Source organism: Pelecanus crispus, chromosome Z (genome assembly GCF_030463565.1).
Source record: "Pelecanus crispus isolate bPelCri1 chromosome Z, bPelCri1.pri, whole genome shotgun sequence".
NCBI classification, from domain to species: Eukaryota; Metazoa; Chordata; class Aves; order Pelecaniformes; family Pelecanidae; genus Pelecanus; species Pelecanus crispus.
The window spans coordinates 46,564,297-46,586,545 of NC_134676.1; the positions used below are offsets into that span (position 1 = coordinate 46,564,297).

At 36.8% G+C, this 22,249-nt stretch overlaps 1 protein-coding gene across 8 annotated transcripts in view; it reads right to left on the bottom strand.

The window, feature by feature from the left end:
- Positions 1–331: 331 nt before the first annotated feature.
- CDC14B (cell division cycle 14B) overlaps positions 332–22,249 on the bottom strand; it is a 48,023-nt gene continuing 26,105 nt past the window's right edge. For 2 of the 8 annotated variants that reach the window (XM_075726471.1, XM_075726475.1), the window contains 9 exons: positions 20,912–20,978; positions 19,397–19,459; positions 18,396–18,483; positions 17,828–18,058; positions 15,896–16,034; positions 15,618–15,771; positions 14,751–14,851; positions 12,066–12,211; positions 2,154–2,193 (listed from right to left, as the gene is read on the bottom strand). In XM_075726471.1, coding sequence (XP_075582586.1) covers positions 12,100–12,211; positions 14,751–14,851; positions 15,618–15,771; positions 15,896–16,034; positions 17,828–18,058; positions 18,396–18,483; positions 19,397–19,459; positions 20,912–20,978 — 955 coding nt within the window. In that variant the 3' untranslated portion in view covers positions 2,154–2,193; positions 12,066–12,099. Of the gene's footprint in view, positions 2,194–2,433; positions 2,500–5,581; positions 5,699–12,065; positions 12,212–14,750; positions 14,852–15,617; positions 15,772–15,895; positions 16,035–17,827; positions 18,059–18,395; positions 18,484–19,396; positions 19,460–20,911; positions 20,979–22,249 lie in introns of those variants that run through there. The other 6 variants (XM_075726468.1, XM_075726470.1, XM_075726469.1 and 3 more) reach the window with 6 other exon arrangements.

Consider the following 22,249-nt stretch of genomic DNA (forward strand, 5'->3'; position numbering starts at 1 on the left):
GAACCTGAAAGTGGTAATGGCTCTGCTGGTTACTTATCCAATTTGGAATTTGGAAGGGGTGTGAAATAGACAGATTATTTTTAGGTTAAGAACAAAGATGCTTAAAGACGAACTTCAGCTGAGAGAAGGGCAAAGCCAAACACAATAAATATTACTAAATCTTTCTTGTTTTGACTCTCACCCTCTCACCTCACTAGTTTCATCCTTTCTGCCTTCCAAGATTAAGAATTTTCTTCAAAAATAAACACAGATTCATATTTGCACAATATACCTACTATTTTCATTACCTGTACTTCAGCTTTTGGGCAAGTGGCTTACTTAAAAAAAAAAAAAAAAAAAAAAAAGACAAGATATTTTAATTACTGTATCAGGGTGAATGCTGTCCCTCTTAGATGCTTTTCACTACTTTTCACCTAGAAGAAAATGGTGGCGAGGTGAAAATTAAGAGGAAAACAAAAACTATTTGGGGTCTGAGCCTCAATGGTCCTTTATTCTGCACCATAGAAGCCTCTTCTGTTTTCTTTGTATTCACATTTGCAAATTTTGACTACCCAAACTCATGGATGCTACCTATAAGCTTACTTAGGCTTCGCATCCTGCCTCCCCTCCAGGCCATGATTCTCTTGCCACAAAATGTATTCAAGCCAATGTGTGGTTATTCATATCAGCATTCAAAAATCACCAGCCTAACAGAAAGCTTAATTTTAATTTAAAAGGCTGTAGATTGAAACTAGTCACTGAACCTGCCCATTTACATTAATAAAAAGAAAATTCTCCCCCTTGCAGAGGTAATCTGTATCTTTAAAAACTGCAGTTATTTCACTAACATTTCAGATCTCTCCATTTCTTCTACTTTCTACCGTAAGAGTCACTGTATCAACAGATAACTGTATCATATTTAAGGCTATGTGGTAACAGTCCTCATCTGAAGGATATGCAGCTATAAACTTCAGTTGGCAGACAAGGGTACATCACTGCAAAGCCAGCTCTGAGATTTCATAATGTGAGAAGTGGTAGGGAAAAAACGCTGGCAGTGTTTGAAGACAGTCTTGTAGTGGACAAAAATTTCAGTCTCAGACAGATTCCTCTAAAAATTACACTGCTTTTTAAAAGAGGTAAGCTGTAATTTTTAAAGTGTTAATTAGATGTTAAAAACTATACCTGCCCCTGAGTTCCACCACCAATCTCAGTTGTACCGCAAGCGTATTTTCCCTTTTTTGTGTGCTGCACTCATTAAGTGTCTCAAAGCTAAAAAACAGTGACATCTACATGTTCTCAAGTGTACCAATAAAACCTGGGGAAAATTCTTACCTTTTAGCTATGGTAATCTAAAGTTTCACCTTTAGATTAGACCAAAGACTTGAAGATAGGAAAAGAAACAGTAATGACATTTCAATATGACAGCACTGCTTTAAATGGTAAGCTGTTTTTCCTCCCCCTTAAAATCATACCAGATTTAAAGCAATTACAACTAGTTTAAAAGAGCCATTGGTTTGTGAACAACTAAAAATCTATTACTATTAAAAACAAGTTAATTGCTTATAGTTAGTTTTTTCAAAATAAACAAACCACACAACCTTTGAAAATAAAGCACTCTTTGGTGGACAATAGTTACTTTGTATACTCAATACTGCGGCTTCATAAAAAACTTCATATAAAATAAGAAAGAATAGCCAATAAACACAGGAGAGTACCAATACTATAAGAAAAAAGCTTTTGTGGTTGATTTTCAGTCTCAAGTGGAGACTTGAGCCCAGTCTGAACGGACAACACAGATTTATATATTTAAAAGCTCCCACCATCTTTTCATTTCTGGTGGTCAGCAGCTAAGTGATTGCCATCACAATTTATACACATGCATCATACATACTAGCAAGCCCTCTTTATAATAGAGAGCTTAAGTATTTACACCTGAGTCTAAATGTACACAGATTTTGTTGGTTTTGTTTGAGGAAAAGTTAGCACATTAGGAAGGTCTGTACCAAGCATGTTGACAGTTCATTTTATTCTACAAGTACGGAAGAGATTCATCTGTTTCACTTCTGCCGAAAAATGGGGCCAAAGTAATCTTCCTTGAATTGCATCAAGTCCCCTCTAGTCACATCCCCTTCACTCCTGAATATCCTCTTCAAAACTGGTTGCTTATTTGAAATTTAACGCAATACTGTTCTAGTCCTTTGGACGGATTGGCTGCTGAAATAAAACATATTTGAGGAAAAAAGTTAAATGGTACTCAATATGTATTTCAAGCAAACATTTCTGGCAAAGTAAAATGAGCAAACAATACTTCAAAGAAAGAAACAGAAGATAAAAGTCTCTGCATTTAATAACACAGCAATATTGGTTGTAAAGAAAGCATGGACTGGTCTGATCACAGACAATATGAAGAAAGGTTCTGTTCCATACAGAAAAGCAACAGAGGATTCAAAGTACCATAATTTCATTAAGCGCATATGCTGTAAAGCATTCCTTTTCTTTCTCTCCCTCTGAGGTATCAGACTGTAGGAAAAGTAGAAAGAATAGTAAAGAAACATTAACTTTTTAAAAGTTGGATTTAGATTACACATAGAGAAGCTCTGAAATGCTGCAGGTGGTTTTCAGTGTTTGAACAAGGGTGCAGACAGCTTCTTTACAATTCCCAGCAAGCAAAAGCATATGAGATTTTTAAAGCATATTCCTCTTTGTTAGTTTTTGTGATATACCTCTCTGGTTGAAAGAAGTAAAGGAATCTACACAATACAGTTTTCATACATTTTCCCCCATATGCCAAATTATTTTTGGTAATAACTTGACCTGCATTCCCTTAAGCACTTCTATCTACCAAAATTCCTTCACCACTCTAGATTTCATTTCTAATCAACTACTTACGATATACATAATCCTAATTCTGTTATGTGTGGTAACACAGAAAAGACTCTTTCATTTGTGTCTTACTATGATTCAGCTGGTTTGGATCTGATGTATGCACCTTGTTAAAATACAAACACGAACTACTCAGTAATTGGCAAATTTACAAGGGAGATGTCTTAACTGGAGAAACAAGGGCATCTACAGGAAAAGACTGTGTATGATGCTCTAGTAATACAATTTCTTGCAGTTCAACAGTGTTACTTCAGTCACAAGATATAATGTGTTATGTCCACCAGTACTTGTCTTTTGTAGGTGGCAACTGACATCTAGGGGTGTTCCGCAAAGGGAATGCAGTGAATGTTACCAATAGGAATGAAATTCCCTAAATTCTCTTTGCAAAGGCAGAATAGAGTGTTTTAGGTGTAAACAGCTGTTTTGGATGAAAAGTCATTCTGGAGGCATGCTATGATAGTGTCTCCAACAGTCTGAAGGATGAAATGGCAAATGAATTGCCCAGCTCAGCAGATTATACTGCATTAGGATGGGTCACAAATGTGATTCATCTACAGTAAGAGTTGACTAAAATGACCTAAAGCATCAACAAATGAGATTAATGTAAAAATACTGCAAGATGTTTCCACTGGAATGTATCAGACAAGAAAATGAAAGAATATGTACACAGTAATGTCCGAAGTTCAGAGAAGGCAACAAGGTCTTGACAAAGACAGATGCTGGTTAGGGCATGATCTCAATTTTGTAATAATAATTCTCCTCTACCCTGCAATCCACTTAATCTGGAATAGGTCAACCAATTTGAGCACTATGAGGTAATGCAAACTGCACAGACTTCAAGAAATTAAAATAAACTTAAAAGAGATGAAAAAACAAAGGGATGCTTAAAAAAACATGAGTGAGGTTTTGCCAAATGCTACAGGAAAAACAAAAGGACAGGTACAAGATTAACAACAAGGTACTGCATTCTAAGCCCATGAAATTGTACAGTCATACCAAAATACCCTTTAGAGGGACCAGCACCTAATTAGCCCTCGCAGATAACAAGATAATTAAGAACTCCAGAAATGTGATGTTACTATTTAGGACAAATTTGATTATTGGATCCAAGCATAAAGTTACTGGAATTCTTTGACCTCAAAGTTACAAGAGAAGAAACAGCATATGGAATAAATATTTGGGCTGGAAGTTTTAGAAAATCCATTAATATATGAAGTAGTTTATGAAGTTTGGTATCAACCTGATCCTTGGTCCTCAGAATCATAAATCTGGCAATACACCTAAAGGATTTCTTTCAAAATAACTGAAGTCTTCTACAAACTTGATTTTAGGGATGTTGTTTCCAACTAAGGATAGGTATTCTCCTCTCACACAACACAAAGGTCATCTTGGAGGTGCGATTTCCAGTAACTGAAAATCTCTGTTCAGTTACACATGTGCATGTACACAGCTACCAAAGTTGCAAGGAGCTTAAGACTGGGAGAAGCATGACGAATAAAAACAGCAGGCAGAATCCCATCAATCTGTTTGGACCAAAACTGACATGGTGAGAACAATGCAAAATGGAGGGAAAAAACAACCAACGAAGCAGGAAAACCCTGACAAATACTTCAGATTTTTAGTAAAACATGCACTTCAGGAAAAAGATTTTTTTTAACTTATTGTTATGCGAATCAAAACATAATTCATATAGACACTGCTAAAAATTCTCTGACTAGAATTTACTGCAGTCTACTGTTAGTGACTATTTCCGTTGCCTGACAGTGAATTTTTCGTAACTTCTGTTACCTTCAAGGTAACAGGATGAAGAAGGGGAAAGGAAAGCTCTGTGGGGAAGAAGCTGCACAAGAACTTGGAATTTTCAGCAGTATTTATAACTCAAGCTACCTAACTAGTTTTTATGTTATTTGGCACCTTTTACTTTTCCCAACAAATGTTAGTCTCTTCAGCACCTGACAGACCCATTCAGAAGTTTTTCCACTATAAGCACAAGACAAATTCTGGTCAATTGTAACCACTGGAAGTTGCTTGGAAATTGTTTTAAGCTACAATCCCAGGCTTATCTTTGATAATGTCCTGGAGAGCTGCCACAGAGGGGCATGAACACATGCACACACAAAGAAACATAGCAGTAGTGTGGCCACATGCTTTTGGGCCAAAAGGCACTTTCAGTCTTGCGTAAATCCATCCAAATTTAAAATTTCATTAAGCTTCACTGAACAGATTCAGTTCAGATTATCAGTCATATTCTCAGTACAAAATCTCGTATCAGCGTACACATGCATTTTATACACTTCACCTCTCCACTACTACTGCATTTCAGTTGTCCATCAAATTCCTCTTAGTTTTGACTTCATGTACCAACTAATAATTGACTTAATGCTGTGAACAACTTTCCCACCTCTTACTCCAGGCAGAGGTTTGGTAAAGAAGAGCTTTTTTTTGTTACCAAAATCCCTCACCTTCAGTAATTCTGACTCACATTAGGACTTAGAATATAAAATTCTCAAAGCTGAAAGACTGAGCAATATATATAAATGACATAAGACTTAAGGTTCCAGATATTCTCAGCACATGACGTAAACCATAAAATTGTTTCTCATTTCCCATTGCTAGTAGGAGGAGTTGAACTGTGGCAAAACTGTCAGCAGTGGATACGCCAGCTCAAAGTATTTGCCTACAGAACAGTTACTGGACCTGTAAAGAGGGTAACTCTCACCTTTTTAAACTGTTTTTTCTTGCAGCAGACCTGGTAGTTCTTTTAGTAATGTCTGTACTGTCAGAAATGCTAGGTTCAGAGGTTTTATTTTTCTGAACAGTGGACTGCAGAATTACTCTGAAAAGAGTAGGAAAAAAGAAAGATTATATAACCTGAAAGTTTGTAGGAAAACACTGAAAAGAGGATATTACAGTTGCAGCAGAGCTAACAAGTATCAGCTGGCTTTTCACAAATCATTCTGAAAAGCAAACTGTTCTGCCTGAAACACATACTTCTCTTTATAACGTCCTTGTTATAACTATGGTAATGCAAGTTGTTTTATTAGGACCATAGCAGTTTGTTTTGTTGTTTGGGTTTTTTTTTTGCTTTCAAAGAATGGATTAAATTAATGGTTTTGAATTTCCTGTTAAGTCTTTGGAAGACAAAAAGCTAAGAAACTGTATTTTGAATTACTGAAACAAAAAAAAAAAAAAAAAAAGAGAAAATCTGAAGTATGCTACAAAGGCATACATTATTTTCCAGACTGACACAGAAAGGAATTCAGAAAAAAACCCAAGTAATTCAATTTCTGAAGATCAAAATCTAAATCTCCTGCAATTAACCAAGAGATATTGCCTTCAAATACCATAGGCTAGAAAAATCTTTGCATATGCTGGCATTTTGTGCTTACAGGGAATTACTACACCATACTCAAAACTCAGCTTTACATGCTGGTTGTGCTCAACTGCTTCTCTGGAAGACTCTAGAGCAATATATTGACTACTTCCTAAACTCGCAGATGAATCCTAGTGTTGCTTACATCAGTAACAAAAGAACTCCAGATTGTGAAATGCAAACAACTGTTTTTAGCCAGCAGCCAACTGGTTCATAGGGAGACCATGTCTTCTGTATACCTAAATACTTGTAGTGAAATTATGATACTTTGGAGATAAAAAGTAACAACTGGTTAATGGAGTTCACAGATATCTATTTAGTGCATCATTTTATACGTCTATTCCCCAGTCGTTCCATCTGTGCAAGTTTCCAACTGTAAAACTATGCATCATTTTAGAGATTCAGAGCTAAGAGTAACTTAGCTATTACTGTTTCTTCCCCTGCTGCTGTTACACTCTAATTTTCAGTGGCTTCACTGAGTCCATCTGTGTCAGCGGATTATGTTAGACTGGAAATCAAAACCTTCATTAAGTTGTATAAACTGCAGTCTGGTTGATTAATACTCTGAAGAAACTGTTTTCACGGAATCCCAGATATGAACATAAAATGTAACTTTTGGAGCAAAAGTGGACAGACATACATGTGAGAAAATATGAGTATTTTCATACTCACGTAACATATGCACCAAAAACAGAAATGGAAAAAACCCCTACGCTTTCACTGTTTTATACAGGTTTGATATCAGAATTAGAATATGCATTGGTGATTACACAATTTCATCTAAAATACATTCACAGCACTAAAACTGATCAGCAACCTTATTTACCACATACTTCTAGACTGTTTAGCAAACAGATAACTGCAGAACCACAAAATTCAACTATTTTAAATTTCTACTTGAACAAATCTCTCTTAATATTTCCAACTTGCAAAATGTTGTCACTTGATTTGTGAAAGTCCAAACCAAACAGTCTTCTCTTCCTCCAAGATAAGATTGTGCTGGCAAGTACTATCAAAATGCAAAGCCAATTCTACTGTAAACACAACACATTTAAAGTCAGAGGAATCGGTTATTTGAGAGGCTGAAAACAAAAACCAGACACCTTCAACATCGTATCATGCTTCTGTATACAACACAAATTCTTCTAACAAAATTCCTTTTTCCTTGCATCCCCAAGGTGAAAAGGTTCAAAACGTGGAAGTTCGGTAATTCTACTGTGCTTGTAAACCAGTTCTAACAAGTTCTACTATTAAAGTTCTGATCTGAAAACTTAAAATTCTGTTTTCAGTGCTATGGTTGTCATACAATATGAACAAGTTTGGGCTACTGCACTTTCAACTAAGCTTTAAAAGTGACACCAGTGGTGAAAAAAGACTTGCATTGTACCTTTTATCTGTGCAATTAGCAACTTCCAGGACTGAACGGAAAGGTACAAAGCTGGCTAAACCCTGTAACATTCAGTCACTGAAATATAAGCATGACAAAATCATGCCACGTGCTGGTTTATTAGTGCTCAGGCAGACAGAAAGATGGAAAAATCATGCTTTCTCTTTAAATACATACATCATGTCTCTCTGTACAAAATGCATATAACGTACATATAAAAAAAAAATCAAAAGTTATTGGAACATGATCTAATTGTTATAATCTTTCTTTTATAGGTGTCCACTCTTTTCAGACACCAGAAATTCAGAAAACAGGTCAGTATACATGGCTTAAACCCATATACTTATCTAATATGAACTGAAACACTATGAAGTGTTAAGATATCATCTTGCACAAACACTTAAATATTCATCTTTTCAACATATCATAGGTAAGTCCTTACTTCCCACAGAATTTAATTTTATCTGTTCAAAACAAAGAAAGAAAAGAAGTTCTAAATGGGAATGAGACTTATAAAAATAGTCACTGTATATAATTGCACCTTAAAATCAAACAAACCACAACATCATCCTCGTAAGATTCTTGTATCTACCAAAGGGTAAGGAAGAGAAAGAGCTGGCTTATGGGATCAGCTCAGAGCCAGCTGTGAGCATGGCAGAACCTTTAACATCATCTGCTCTTCAGTAGATATGTCATTTTTACATCTCAGCAATACACAACTTCACATGGCTATCCGAGAGTAAAGATTAATTGAAATCCCTATGCACAAAACAGTTGCTCAATGATCAGACATGTTTAAATCAGACTAAAACTACAGACTTCCAAGGCTGATAGCACCTCAAGGAAAACAGACGAGGTCGCGTTTACACTATCGTCTGACATGGTGTTACAACTAAACACCCAGAGTTGCCTTCAGGCCCAACAACTGTCAGCTTGGGAGCAGTAACTGCTATCAGAGCTTTTATTAGAATGCTACTGCATACATGTTTAAGGTAAGAGAAGAAACTACCTCTAATATATGGAATTTTGATTTAACACAATGTCCTGGTTTCAGCTGGGACAGAGTTAGTTTTCCTCCTAGTAGCTGGTATAGTGCTGTGTTTTGGATTTGGTATGAGAATAATGTGATAACACGCTGGTGTTTTAGTTGTTGCTCAGTACTGCTTATACTAAGTCAAGGACTTTCCAGCTTCCCATGCTCTGCCAGGTGCACAAGAAGCTGGGAGGGGGCACAGCCAGGATAGTTGATCCAAACTGGCCAAAGGGCTATTCCATACCATATGGTGTCATGCTCAGTACATAAACTGGGGGCAGTTGCCCAGGGAGCAGCGATTGCTGCTTGGGGACTGGCTGGGCATCAGTTGGCTGATGGTGAGTGGTTAGTCACTTGTTTTTCCTGGTTTTTGTTTCTCTCTCTCTTTTTGTTGTTTTCCTTTTCATTACAAATTATTATTGTTGTTGTTATTATTATTCTTATTTCAATCATTAAACTGTTCTTATCTCAATGCACAAGTTTTTTTTACTTTTGCCCTTCTGATTCTCGCCCCCTTCCCACCAGAAGTGGGGAGGGTGAGCAAGCAGCTGGGTGATGTTTGGTTACCAACCGGGGTTAAACCATGACACACAATTAGACTAGCAGCCTCACGTGATAGTAGGTTCGACAGACAGATTTTATAATGTACATGAGATGAGGCCACAGTAGAGGAAATCCTCCCAAAATCTCAGCACCAAAAAAAATCCCAAACTATATTAGAGAAGGGTAAGATCCTCAGGATACCTACCTTACTGACTTGTAACTGTTTTCGTGTAAAATAGCACGTCACACTGCACATGACAACCACCAACTTCCAAAAACATCAGAAAACACATCTGATGTACACAAAGGTTTTCTAACTCAATGAAATATGATTTAAAAAAAAAAAAAAAAAGCAGAACATTTCCTGAACATAGGCTACAGGATGCTGTAATAGCCACGCTACTAAAATAGGTAATCCATATATCACAAGAGTTTTCATGCCCAGTTAATCTGTAATGGAAGCATCACTTGGTAGTTCTGAACCTAATGTACTCCCCAATCACCACACTAGTTTATACGCTACTTTCTTATTCAAGCTAGTATATTGGCCTTTAAACAAATCAAACCTGCTTAAATGGAACAGTGTTTGGGTCAGTAGCACAATCTTTTAAATAATTCACAACTTTTTTCACCATTTAACTCAGAGCGGGGTAGGGGGACAGGTACACTACCAGGGCACAAAAGCCCGAACCTCACAACCCAAGACAAAATCCACAAAACTTGAAATGCCAGCAAGGTAATACATCTTGGAGAAATCAATCCACGAAACAAGCTTTTTCAACAGAAAAATGATTACACAATCCTAAGGTTGGATAAGGGGAAGAGAGGTTACACAGGAGTATGCCTTCTCTGACCTGCGATGGGCATTTTATTCTTGCCAAGGCTACCTCTTGTATGACGTCTGTCAAATGCAATATTGCTTTCCCCTTTATCACCTCATGATTTTTAGGAAAACAGGCCTGAGACCTCTACCACTGTTCCAAGGCAACAACTGCATTGATAGGCAACAAGTGACTGGTACTCACAGGGCTCCAGCCAACAGGACTGCCAGGCTAGCTCAAAGAGATTCACGATCCTGATTGATAATTTGTTCTCTTAAAACACAAGGGACACTAGCTGCATAATGGAGAGAATGTTAGTCTAGCTTTTAAGAAAAACTTAAGCATTTTCTCTTTCCGCACATAAACCAACATTGTATGATTGCCAGTCCTGAATATGAGGCAGCAGCACCAGTAACCCAACTGCTTGCATCGTGACACATTTACCAACATCAAACAGGCTTTTCTCTTTCCCTCTAGCAAGGGAGTTTTTAGACAGAACACAGAACCCCAAGAGAAAGAAAGGATGACAGTTGAGTGAAATTGATCTTACAGTACAGGAAAACAAAGGACAGATTGTTTCACTTTTTTAACCAGTGTTTTAAGTTTAGCTTTTTAGTCTGTGTTTAGAAATCTGAGGTCCAACTTCTGGAAAACACTGAGACAAGAAATACTGCTACATTCAGAGTAAAACCTAGAGAACAAGCCTCTCATTTAAGTACGTTCTTTGACAAAGTTAGGTACCAATGAAAAAGAAAACCAGCTGAAGTGATCTTTAGTTCTTTTTTTTTCCTCCAAAAGAACAGACTGAGATGACCTCAGCTAAGGTTAATAGGATAACTAAGTTGTCCACAAGTCCCCCACTTCTCATTCTTTAGTTACTAGGTCATTTACTTTATCAGAAAGAGTCCCATGCTTCTTTTAAAAGTGCAGACAAAAAGTTGCAGGGCCAAAGGTAAGAAGGATAGAAACTCAACCTTCAAGTTCTGCCAGGAAAGAATGCTTTTTCTTACTTAGTACTCTGGTGTAAAACAATTTTTCTGACCTACTTTTTCTCTGAGAGCACCAACGTTTCAAGCATTCACCCAAAGTAACCATTTCGCTTTGAGGGTGGCGGTGGAGCAGCTCCAGGGAGACACGGTAGCAAGCAAAAAGTTCCTGTTTGGGTTTCCTGGCAGTTCTGCATGCTGCTGAAGCTTTGTTTGGCCAAAAGATGGACGTTGTTCTTTGATGAAAACATTGCACCTTCTAAGTGGAAGCGAGGCACAGCAATCACTACAGCTACTCTGACAAAAGCAGAGTAGAGAAGGAGTGAAAACTGTACTCAAGGAACTAGTATGTTTTCAATGCTTTACTCAGCTCCTGAATCCAAGTAACAGAAAGAAGGGATTTAACTAGTCTGATAAAGCACTATATAAAAAAAAAAATTGAGAACAAAAGAAGAGGAACCCAGATTGACTGGGTAAACAAGTGAGCCTTGACCTAATACTGCAAGCTGCCTTATCTTCTGTTATGTTAAAAAGGAAAAAAGAAGTCCCATTTTACTGCCTCTTTTGGCATAGAATACTATAATCTCTTAGTAAAAACAAAGACCTAATGGCATTTCTAACAAATTCTAATTCCTGACATTTCGCGTGAGTAAAACTGTCCTTTGGGAAACTAACCTCCTTCACAAGTTCATGAATTTCAAAGTAAAACTGGAGCTAGCATCTTCATTTGCAATACGCAAAGGATAGGATCGTATTTTAAAGCAATACTTTTTCCTTTTTACAAATATAGTTTTGCTTATTTGCAGGAGCATGCAGAGAAGAAAGGCTTCAAAATTATAAATAATCCTAATTATAAAAGCTCTGCACATTTTTGTATTGCAAGCCAGCCATAAAAATCACTCCGTTATTCCAAATATATACAAAAATACAACAAAGCCAGAGCAGTGAAATTTACTCTTGCAACAAAGCCAGTAAGAAACATGATATGAAAACATGCATTTATGAGACATACTAGACAGAAAGTGTGAACTATTGTAGAGAAATGGAATGGGACACTTACACAGTGGCTCTCTCTCAGGGGGTCCTGATGGTTACTATGTTCTTAAACCATCTAGACAGAATAGCAGGCTGGGCAGAAGGGAGCCACATACAATCCACCAGATGACAATGCTACACAGTGTAGACACCAGCATAGCTAGGAGCCATCTAAAAAAGGGGTTGGAGGGGGAGGAAAAGATGAACAAAAATTCAAAAGCAAAAGCTATTGGTGCATTTTAGCTTGTTTCACGTTCTTCAAAAGCACATTGCTCTATAACCTTTGCCAAGCATTTTCGTACTGTCTGTGACTGTAACAATCCATGCAACCATAAATTGCCAAATGTAGTATTCAGGTGTTGCTGGAATCAAAGCAAATTTTCTGAAAGCCTCACTAAAGTCGTCTATTCCAAAAGAAAGTCTGTATCACTGTTCTGAAAATAAGCGCATGCTGGAGCAGTAGATCTCTGACCACTTGCCGCCATCTCTTACATAGTTTGATCAGCCTGTATTCATACATCCTACTTCACAATCATGTCTTAATACTAAAACATTAGGTCAGAGCCAGATCAGTTTGTAGGAACAAACAATTTATGTAAATACCCAGATGATGGGGTATCCTACCTTCCTGTGTTCAAAGTAGCAAAAGCTATTTCATAATCCTTTGCCAAAGGTGCAGAATACTGCTATTAGAACATATACAAAGTATCCATTCATCAAAGCCTATAGAGTTTATACAACTAACTTCAATAAACATTAACAAACATTATACACAAATCCCTTACGACTTAAATGTAAGCAATGCCTCTAACTCTCGAAGACTGTAACTGTCCCAGCCTCTGGTGCTTATTTTGCTTTTTTTTCCCCCTGTCTGTGAAATAAAACTATATAGAGGATTTAGCAGCTTCTTTTTTTTGCTTAGATAAAATTAATCCTTTTCACTGCAAGATTAATTATTTTTACCAGTCTGAACTAACAGGGAAAAAGACTGACACCTCTTCTAGTAGGGCAAACTTCTGACTCACGTAGGGCAGCTAAATATTCCTAGTGGTATTTTGGTTTAATAATAGTAACACAAAGAACGTAAGAAGTTATACATTCGTTTTTCACTAAATTATTTCGGTACAAGCTGCAAACTATACAAATAACTCAGGGTAATAGGAGGAGGGAAATTCCAACTCCCTGTGCCACAATGCACACTGTAAAAAACAACTATAAGCTCTAGATCAATTCTTTAATTCTACAGAAGTACAAGCTAACTAGTTTTAATTAGAGCAGTCGTTGCAGAATGCTTCATGAATGAAATAATATTTGAATAGTTGATAGGCTTTCTGCATATTAAGACAATGGCTCTGAATAGATTATCATACAGTCTACATTCATTCCATGGAACACACAATAATAGAGAACTTTCACAACCTTTATTACATGACTTAAAGTACCTTTTATGAAAAAATACTATGAAGTGGAAACTAAGGCACTATGTGCCTTAGAAACTAATGTGCAAGGTAGCTGATTTTACTGTGCTATTTGAGGTAACTGAGGTCATGTGGTTTGGGTTTTTTTTAATGTCAGCTGGATACAGGCTTTGTTCTGAATCTGTTGTTTCTTTCATGACTGCCTGTGTAAACGATGAGCATGAACAGAAGAGAATCTTCCAAAACAAAAGCAGAATTCGTACAGAGCAATGTGTGAGGGTTTCCAAAGACATATTCCTTTCCCTTCAGCACATTCTCACTACATACCTCTTATTTTTTCTAAAAGTCTGATGACACTGTTTGGTCTTAAAAAAAAAAAAAAAGAAAAAGAAAATGAAAAAAGGCCAGCAGCTAGCAGCAGCATCCCCTACAGAAAGACAACACAACAAAAGCCAAGCTGCTTTTGGTCTATGACTCTGGTGCTCTGTTATTTGCAAAAATCTGACAGCCAGGGGTCACCATTCCTTTCCTAGCAATCAAATGAGATCCAGATACGTCTTGCAAGTCTTGCATTCTCTTGTAGCTTATTTAAGGGCAGACAGAAAGTTTTTCTACCTACAGTTGCTATAACGTACAACAGATGCAAAGGTGACTATGAACCTTCTTTTACAGGTGGTGTTTCAGTACTTGTCTAAAATAAAGAGACTAGCATACCAGGTTCCCTGACAGCAATGTGCTCCTTTTGAATTTATTTACTGAAATAGTGCTGCTCCCTGCCTTCCAGATCTACCAGCCATTATCCCAAGCCCACAGGATTTAGGGAAAGTTCCTCTCCAAGGAAGAGGAATCGAAAAGAGGCTAAAGATTCTTCTTTCAACTGTTCTTCTTAGCTAGCCGACTTTACCCCAAAAAACAGCACGTACCTTGTATCAGCCAATCAAACACCACCACACGGAGTCATATGCTTCGATTTTTATACTACCACAGGAAAGGCAAGGGAATATTTGTGATTAAACTAAAAGTAAAGCATTCAGAAATACTATGGGAGCTTGTAAAGTGCAGACTACTGGAATCAAGAACAATGCAGAAAACTAGAAACTGAGTAATGCAGTTCTTTAACCAAGTTCTGCCTCCTTAGTGCTCACCAAGCCTTCAGAGGAACAGTGAATCTCATGCTTGTTTTCAATGAGTAAAAGCAGCCTTAGCATCAAACTTTTGGGGACAAAGGGAAGTATGCATAAAGAAGAGGATAAAAGTATTTCTGGCATTTATACATTCAGAAACTGACTTACGTTAGTGGAGATGCAGTTGGAGCTTTTGCCTGCCTTCTACTTTTCAGAGCACGAAGCTTATCACCTTGTGTTACACAGTTTGTTTCATCTTCATCACTGTACTGGATAAATGGAGGCAGGGAAGGGATAAACCAAGATTGAAATACAGACATTTAGACATGTAAGAATTAACCTTATCTTAAATCTTAAAAGTCAGAATTATCCCAACAGGAAAGTTTGCCAGCATAAAACCAAAGGAAATTCACTTGCATAAATACAATTCTATTCTTCCCAGTTTCCTATTTGCTGCTTTTAAACCTGTAAATCATTAAGTGGTATCATGAATTACATGCATCAGAATGTTATCTACCTTTAAACCAGTGGAAACATATTATCAAATCTTTGCTTAGGTACAGTACAATCTTCACTCCAGTACAGCATTTCCCTCCTTCACTTGCCTTTTTAAAACAGCAGTACTGTTTTTTAAAAGGCAGCATCAAAAGGTAACATAGAAGTTGCAATAACTTAGAAATCAAAAAGAGCAAAACCCCTTTCATCCCTTCCCTTTAAAGACACACAGTGAAGTAACAGATGATCCAAAACAAAATCAGTGCTTTTGATTGCAAATCTTGAGTACATTTTTTGTTCTAATATTTACCTATTTACTAAAGTAAGATAAGGATGCTCCTACTTCACCTGTGTATTGCACTTCACTTTTCATACCTGCTGTCCATAACTTCCTCCCCCCATATCCCTTGATACAAAAAGGGCAAACAGAAAAAGAATCTGATTAACATAGTTTTACTGTACCCACTGGTTTGTTCAGAACCTGAGAGATTCTCAACACCAGTTACTACATTTATAAGAGCACAATATTTGGATGGTTACCAGTTCAATGTCCTTTCGGATGGTTCTCCTGTTTCTCGTGTCATTAATTGAAATATCATCTACTCCTGACAGAATTCTTGTTACAGCAATTTTACGGTTTCCTTTCAACTTTGCATGGAAAATATCTCCTTCTGTCCAAAGTTCTGCCTGCTTGCTATCATAACATGGAAAAAAAAGCCCACAACACAACAAATTAACACCAAAGATTATGAAGTATACAATAAAAGAAGACGACATCTAGATCTATTTTTTAATTAATTTACAATCAATCTACTTACTCCATCAGGAAGTGTTGTTGTGGTCCAATCACTGAGCCAGGTCTATTTATTCTAATCCAGGCAATAGTTTCAGCAGCTGTCATCCGATAATGCTTCATAATATAACAGGCAATAAGTGTGCCAGTTCGTCCAAGACCAGCTGTGTAAGATAAAAGAATGGCTTCTTTCATATACCCATCTTCATCTGGAATCTGCTGTAGCTACAGGCATTGTTACTTGGACAAACAGTTACTTGCCTGGTTTATTAAACAAACCTGTTACTGATCAAACTTGACATGTGCAACTCACCTTTTGAATTTTTTCTCCCATATACAAGGCTCCTAACACATTCTTCACGTTTTTTGAGTGAGGTAACCTTCCAAAGCTAGCAACTCTATAAATATCTGTAAGTCTATCTATCTTTATTTACCTATCTATGAATACGTATATGGGTATGAGAATGTTTTTATGCATGGGGTAAAACAGCTGGGTTTTTTCCAAAATTCTCAAAGCATCTTCTTGCAAACTGATCATACATTGCACTGAAATCAGTTGCTCTTCCAATCTCTCCTCTAACTAATGTCTTACTTTATTTCCCAAGGAAAAGACAAATTTTGCAATACGCAAGTCTGGGTACTAGCCAACACAGGCAAAAGATACTCCAGAATGAGGAACCTTCTTTGCAATGGCCCTCAAGACAGTTCTATTTACCTTGGGAAACATGAGAAGGAAAGGAGGACAGCTCCAACTAAGTGGCTCCTCTCCTTGGCCACTTCTGTAAATGTCAAACCACACATCATGTTCTCTCATTTAACAAGCAACTGATCAACACCAGTGTAAAATCTTCAGTATAGCCCAATAATCAAGACAACCACATAGCACTTTACATGCCTTGCCCAGCTTTAAGAACAGGCTACAGCATTCTACTCTTTCTCAATAGTAAGAGCAGGTTGAGGAACATAAGGTATTACAGACATCATTAGTATGATAAATATCAAAAACCATCTTAATTTGAATGAAAACAAAGCACTTGTACCACTGATACTCAATATTCAGGCATAATCAATTAAGCGATATGCTTGAATTTATCAGCTCACTGGAGAGTAAGAGTATGCACTTGATTCCCAACAGTCAAGATGAAGTTTTTACCAATTCTTCCACTTCACAGTATAATCCTGTTAAACACACAGCAAATGGATGGCAGATCCGGGAACAAAAATGCAGTCTTTGCAGGTCCCAGGCAAACGGGACAAGAAAAAGGCCCTTCTCTTTCAATCACAGCATTATTGGGTACACTAGTAAGGCAGAGCTTGTACAGAATAAATGTCTGATAGACTGTTAAAGATGGTGTGGCAAGGGAAACATAGTTCCTCTAGAACCACAGAAAACTGTTATCTTTATACTAGCTGCATGGGGCATACTCTGAATATCTTTTCCTTGGCAGTCTAACTCTGGAGGAACAGATACTCAGAGCATGCCCAATGTAGCTAGCATAAAGGGTTTCTGAGGGGTAAAGATTTCTGTGGTTCTGAAAGAGCACTCATACTTTATGAGGAATCTCCTCAAAAAGCTGCACTGGTATTTTCAAAAGTTCATGATTTTGTATGTTTAACCATGTATTTTCAGAAAGACCTATAAACCTTGCCAGGACTTCAAATTCCTGCTCAAAAGCACCCTTTGAAAGTGCTAGCACTTTCTAGCAGAAAGAGCTGTTAATATTGGCAAGCTCACTTTCCTCAACTTCATTCTTGGAAACAGCTGGGAATATTTTTCTGGAACTTAAAAAAAATTAGAAGATGAAGTGCAGAACAGCAGCATAGAATTAATTTGTATGGAAAAGTTGCAGTTTGGCAGAGATGTTAATAACCAGATATAATGGAATTATATTGAAAAATACCTCAGCAATTGTAACTATAAGCATCACTTATAATGTAAATTGTTTTTACACTATACCTTTGCAATGAACGGCTATAACACCTTCAGCATTTTCACAAATATTTAGAAATGTTTTAACTATAGTATCACTAGGTGTGCTTCCATCAGCAAAGAAGAGGTCAAAATGCTCAAATCCAGCATCTGTAAATCGTTTGGCATCATACAGTTTTTTGTTGAGGCGTATTATAGTGGTGACCTTATGTTTCCTGAAGTATGGGAAATAAGCCTCTGGAGCATGGTGGGGATAGCCTATTTGAAAAAATAAGGGGAAAAAAAAAAAGAAGAGAGTAAGACTCAAACTGCAGAAATAAAGACTCAAAAACAAGAGATGAAAACACTTTCAAAATAGAACTCATATTCAACATAAAGAAATAGACTAACTGAAAATGGAATTTTAACATAATCACCTAGGTCAGATACAATTAAACCAAGCATTAAAATTTTACTGCCAGGGTTCTTATAAAAGAAAAAGAGCCAAGGAAAAAACACACTGTTTGAGGAACAATTTTTAAAGCTTGTTCTTACTGATAACAATCAACTAAGAAAGCAGTGGGCTTGTGTCCCCCACCTCCTTTTTTAAGCATACCATTTTCAATTTTACTTCTTGAATGAGGTCCACTGAAGGCAATGAATTTGTTTGGTATTATCCAGTTAAAATCTCCATTTTCTGCTCTCTGTCAAGAGAAAATGCTTGGTTTATCATTATCCCTGTATTTTCAGGTTTTTCCTTATTGTTTCAAAATACATGCTAGATAGAAGTGATGTACAATTTTTGGCAAAGGAAGCTATGTTAGTCACCTGCTTTCTGTTCCATTGGGAGGATGCCAGATGTTCTCAACCACACTTTTCTTGCCTGTGTTCTCCTCTCTCTAAATTAAGAGTTTTAGAACAACAGAACTTATACCCTTCAGATGAAGGGCAACTTCAGATTTTTAATTTTTTATAGGTTTCTAAATTATGACCTTGGCCTTATCTCTGTTCACAATTTAAATAATGGTTTTTTTAGATTCTAGGAACACCTAATTTTCTCTTTACAGGTAACTGGCAGCTTTGCATTTCTGAGACTGCATATAGTCAAGAGTTGCAGTCCTTCGTTGTCACATTTGTTTCCCATGCCCCAAAGTGAATTTTATAGGCTTAGAGTTTCCCAGCCCTGTTTCCTTCTTTACCTCAAAGAGCGTTATTATACCTTTGCCATGTGTTCACAGATACACACTTTGATTGCTCTCCAGAATTCAGTTAGACTTGGACTTGTAGGCCTTTGAGTTTTTCATCAAGACTGCTCAAGAATATGCATGACCTCTAAAAGGTGGCCAAATTCCCACGCCCCGATCAACTTCCAGGACTTTAATAATAATGGAAAAAGGTATTTCCAGTTTGATTTCTGCTTTCTCCCCCATGTTTCAGGCTGACTATGCTTAAATCTCAATTTTAATATTCTCTCTCTGACCACACACTTTTATTTAACAATCAAAGTTTAAAGAAACAAATGTAACCTAATACTACAAAAAAATAGCACATATTATAAACAATCATCTTAGCATAAGTAACAGCAAACAAATCAGAAGAATGATACTGAACACTTACTTCATAATGTTCATATTCATTTACATCAAACGTATTGAAATCCAGGAAACCATATTGCAAAGCCTAAAATTCAGAAAACAGCTTTTAACAAAGACAACGTCTTTTCAGTGAGGACAATTTATCACTCTTTAAGGTTACTGAAAGCCCCTTAATACCTGTTCTACTCCTTCAGAGAGATTTCTTCATATGTTTGAAAAAATACAGATCAACCCAGTCTTGGTTCAAAACAGATTTGTAAATTTTAATATAAGTGAAGTTAGACAAGCAAATCCACTCTCTTCTGTTTTCATTGAATCACTACAAAATTCCAGACTACAGAAACATTCGGTCTTTATTACTGCTAGGTGTACAAAATAAAAAAGAGAAAAATAACTGGCAAAAATTATCTATTGAAATTATGAGTACATTCTAAAGTTGCATTCAAGGATTGCAAATATTTTTGTGCATGAATGCTAACTGCTCTCACTATGATCCTAATATCTTCATTGATTTTAAATTGTTTGCAGACACACAGTCCTAAGCAGACACTAGTGTGGTCCCTGGTGTCCCATAATTATCCACAACCATAATATTTAATACTGTATAAAAAATGTAAACATTTGGGTAACTGGCAGATTATCTACTTGTTACGTCAGGAAGCACAAACACAGACAATCCTGTATCTCCAGATACTTAAAATATGACATTCTAATCTCCTCTTTCACTGCATAATCTTTTGTAGTTTTCCTTGCTGTTCCCCAGTACTAAGAAGAATAGCAATTCACTGCTCTCGGCATACAAGCAGCCAATGCTAACATATCCAAAAGAGCTGAAAATCACAAATCTGCAAGAAGCTGGCTTAATCAGTAAAACCACCAGTATTTGGCAGATACCCATAATACAAAAGACAGTAGTAGGGTGGAGAGCTGTGGAATTCCCCATTTCACTACTCATACGGACCAAAAAGTACGCATATTACACATATAAACTCCCCTGTTCTTCAATGCCACGTTACCTCACCACTGTATTGCTATAAAACACTGGATTATGATAATTTGTAGTTAAAAAACAAAAGCACCTGCTGCTTCCTAACATTTCTTCTATTTGTATTACTAAACCAAAAGTTGAAGTCATTAGCACATGCTGCAAATGCCTAAAAAAGTATCACTAACCAATTCAAAACTACTTTCAAAGGCTATATTCAGCCTAAAATGTAACACCAGGGGGGCATATAATAAACCCATCACACAACTCTTAGGGATTAGAGGTGTGAATGACTGTCCTGAAAGATTACATAAATAAAACTCAAAATTCCCTCTTTAAAATCTTCACTAATTGATTATATAAAGTATCGGTCAACTTTTATGCATGCTGTATCTAGAAGTTTTGTTACAATGCATAATACGTAATAAGCTAGGCTACAGTCAGAGAATCTGCTACTGCACGCCTCTAATTGGATCCTAGCTTCCTAAACTGCCGCCTTCTGCTGGGCAATATTTAGCTGACCTTTTGCAATATGATATTTGTTTTACTGACCTTGTTTATTGCATGAAAACAGTCCAGCAATGTCAGATGAAAACTGCAAGTACCAAAGGAAGCATCCCTGTAAGATAAGATGACCAAAATGGTAAAATTATCCCATTTTAATCCAAGTGAAAGCAATTGAAGATATTTCTCTAGAACACCTTTAAAAAATTGCTTCAAGTTAATTACTATTACAGTGAAATAATTATGTCAAAGGATTACTTCACTTCCCCCACCTTGCATCTTACAATAATAACAAAACATAAAATAAGTTATGTTAACAGATGATGCAGTTATACTGGATTACTCCAGTTACAGTTTTGCTAAAGCTGACATGTTCAATTTCTGACATGAACAATGAAAATAGCATGCTTCAGTGTTCATGTCAACAAAGGACAACACAAACTCCTTCTGGCAAAAGCTAATACCTAAATTAGTATCATATTCTAACATACACTCTTAGAACCTTTTCTTCTGAAGTACACTTTCAAAAAAGTCAAATTTTCATACACTGCAAATATCTTCTTCAAACTCTATTTAAAAAAAAGATGCTGCGCACATGCTTCTATGTATATATGAAGAGCATCTTCTTACTGAAATTGTCTATATACACATTTGTGTAGATACATTAAAAGACTTTCATTAAGATGCATAAAATGGTTTGTGTTTAAACATGAGGAGAAACTGCTTGTCACTAAAACTCATTCTTTCAACTACAATTTTTTAAATTCTGTTGATCCAAGAACAGCATATTCTTAGTATGTGACCATTATTAGATTCCATAAGCACCGTAGAGTAAGCATTCTACAGGAATACTATAGTCAAGCCAAAAAATAAATTCAAACTGAATCTACATCAAAGAATATTCTGTCTTGGCAGAACAACTTCTTCTGAGACCATGCAGCCCTCATCAGCACAGAATCATTAACGTTTCAAAAAAGTAAAAAATTATCATGTTCAAATTTCAACTGAGAGGAAGAACTTCGGAAGAACCTGGATGGCTGCCTCTACAATTTGTTTGTATCCTTTTCCTCCCTCATTAATCAGTGTGAAAGTTGGGAAAAAAATAATCAGCAGGAGAAGGAAATAACAGAACCCCATTCAGGTAAAAGAGAGGACAGGTAAAGGTGACATTGTAGTGAGTGTCTCTCAGGCCACCTGGCCAGGAAGAATAGATGACACAAAACTGGTTGGGAGTGTTGATCTGCTGGAGGGTAGGATGGCCCTGCAGAGGGACCTGGACAGGCTGGACCGATGGGCCGAGGCCAGCTGTATGAGGTTTAACAAGGCCAAGTGCTGGGTCCTGCACTTCGGGCACAACAACCCCATGCAACGCTACAGGCTTGGGGA